Genomic DNA, 2,700 nt, shown 5'->3' on the forward strand with positions numbered 1-2,700 from the left:
GTGGACGCTGGGTGCTCCGCAGCTGCGGGGTGACAGCCACAGGAAGGGCTGGTGCCACTGCCAGGCACTGCCCAGCCGAGGGAGACGTGGAGATGTTTGGCAAACGGGTCGAGTGCTGGTCACAGTAATTCTGCGCACGGCAGGCACCCGGCCTGCACAAAGGCAGAGGAGAAACAAAGGCAGCGCAGCCAGGGTGCGTCCTTAGGAGGGAAGCCGGGATGAAAAACACACGGGATTTAATGAGCACATCTCCACCCTGACGGTGCCTCCCAGCCACAGCCGCTGCAGGAGCATCAGCAGGAGCCCTCCGCTCCCCCCCAGTCACACAGCAGCTGTAGAAATCGAATTTACTCGGGCAGAAGCTGATTGGAAGTTGCTCGGCACTCGGGAAGGCAGCGGGGCCCGCAGCGCACGCCGGGTGCAGGCAGGGCTGCAGGAGCGAGGCCCGGGGCAGCGCCCAGGGGCTCCTGCGTGTCCCTGGGGGTGACGGGCAGCCGCGCTTGGTCAATGCGATCTGCAGACGCTCTCCACATTTTTTTCCACAGTTAGTAACAATTAGCGAGCTAATTAGCGGGAGTGACTAGGGCAAGGCTTTGAATAATCCCTGTGCGTGTCATTAGAGCGCGTGTAAATCCCAGCGAGAGCCCGCACGCAAAGCCTATTGAAGGTAGCGGGGAGCCACACGCAAACTGAATGGATTCGGCCCAAGCCCCGCTGGGGCCGCGCGGGGGGAGCCGCGAGCTCTTTACTCCCCGGTGTAAGCACCTCGTCCCCCGCAGGGCGGAGCGCAGCCCCCTCCCGCTCCTGCAGCCGGGCACGGCCGCATCCCGCTGGGCAGCCCGAGCGCAGCGCGGCTCCAAAGAACGGGGACAGGAGCACGGCGCCCGCAGCAGCGCTCCTGGCTGCCCGAGCATCAGAGCACGCCGTGCTTCCCCGCACCGCAGCGGAGCGCAGCGCGCACAGACACAGCGAGGGTCGCTCCTCGCACGCAGCGAAGCAGCGGCTGATGGAGGCACGGCAGGACCCCCCCGGGAGGGAACCGCCGCTCGTGTGAGCCCTCCCCCGGGGCAGGCTCTGGCGGGGACCGCTCCGCTTCTGCCATCCCCGCGCCGGATCTCCGGGCTGGCTGCCAGGGGGCTCCCGCGGCAACCAGAGGAGCACGAACGACGCTTCCAGGTCCCGGGTACAAACGTTATTCTGCAAAAGGTTGTTTGCAGCCTCGGGGCGGTTTGGCAAAGGATGATCCCATTGTTCAAACTCAGAACAACATCTCGGCTCTTCTTCTGGGTAATGGCCACCGGCAAATAAAGTGCAGTAGCTAATTAACCTCACGGAGCTGTTCGTGAAAGCCTGAGAAACGAACGCGTGTAAGAATAGCAGGCAGCAAGCAGAGCGCTCATTTAGCTTCCCCCCCCCAGCCCCGCGGTTCCTGCGCCCCAATCCGGCACCCGAGCACCGCAGCCCCGTCTCAGCGCTTCCTCGGCGTTTCCATGGCGACTTCCACTCACGTCGTTGCTCAGCGTCGCTCTTTTCCATCTAACAAGAGATCCCCCCTGCTCCTTCAATCGCTCGTTACCTTCCGCGCTCCCATAGGCCGTCCCTAACACGGCGCCGGATCGATTTCCCAGCTTTTGTGCCCGGGCCCGGCCCAGCCCTGGGGGAGCTGCCCTCGGGCGGGGTTCTCGTGGCTCTCGTTACCGCTTATCGACCGCTTCGGCTTTTGCCGCAGCTGTTTCCATCCGAGACACGAGGCCAGCAGCTCCAGCCGTTGCCGCACGAAGCCGTCGCGCTCCGCCCGGGATCGGCGCTGCCCCCGCCGCTCTGCTTCCACAGAACCAGGAACACCAGCAAGAAACCGATCCCATGCACAGCAGAAAGAGAAGCGAAGGGAAAAAAGGGAGAAAAAGGAAATTTAAACTGGTTTCTATGCTGATGTCAGAGGAAGCCTTGTGTTTTTAACCAAGAGCGTGCACACCCAGCACTGCCTCTGGAAGCCACAACAGGGAGCAGTGCCTGCACCTCCTGCTGAGGAGCGAAGCTGCGCTACCAGCACTGCTGAAGCAGGGAGGGAGCCCGGGGCTGGAAACCCAGCCCAGCCCTGAGCCCGGCTGCATGGGCTGGAACAGGCCTCAGAATTCAAGAGGAACAAAGCATCTCCACGTCAGCACTGCAAAACTTCCTAGCAACACGCCTAAATGTGCGTGATAGGACACCACTGCAAGTGACCAATCCAAAGAGAAATTAGAAACACTTGAAATTAAAAAAAGTTTATTTGAAGATTCATAAAACAGCTCTGTGAAAGACCAACATTTCCAAGACGCTACCACAGGATAACATATCTTCCTACTGTTAGAAAATTAAAAAAAAAATTACAATTCAACTAATAAAAGCATACATTTACAGACCAAACATTTTACTTCCAACACCAAGAAAGTAAACGGGTTTGAAAGTCAGAGCAGCAGCACCAGCACTGGGTGATCACAGCCCCCAGGGGTCCTCATTACCGCACCATGGAGCAGGGGAGCGAGGCAAACCAGTGCTGAGAGCACTGAGGAGCTGTACAGTGGAATGCCATACCTGCATTCCTTTGACATTCCAGTGATGCAAACAGTAGCAAGCCAGAAACACCAAAGAGTTTCCAATTTAACTCCAAGCTTCCATTTCAGCACAAGACAGACTTCAGAACTTACAAATGGCAGC

At 59.0% G+C, this 2,700-nt stretch overlaps 1 protein-coding gene across 1 annotated transcript; it reads right to left on the bottom strand.

The window, feature by feature from the left end:
• On the bottom strand, nt 220-2,551 carry LOC110403891. Its single transcript, XM_021407648.1, has 2 exons — nt 1,577-2,551; nt 220-1,350 (listed from the first exon to the last, which is right to left on the bottom strand). The coding sequence occupies exons 1-2, from the start codon at nt 1,589-1,591 to the stop codon at nt 568-570; spliced, it is 798 nt and encodes a 265-aa protein (XP_021263323.1). The 5' UTR covers nt 1,592-2,551; the 3' UTR covers nt 220-567.

This window comes from Numida meleagris, chromosome 9 (genome assembly GCF_002078875.1).
Source record: "Numida meleagris isolate 19003 breed g44 Domestic line chromosome 9, NumMel1.0, whole genome shotgun sequence".
Lineage (NCBI taxonomy): Eukaryota > Metazoa > Chordata > Aves > Galliformes > Numididae > Numida > Numida meleagris.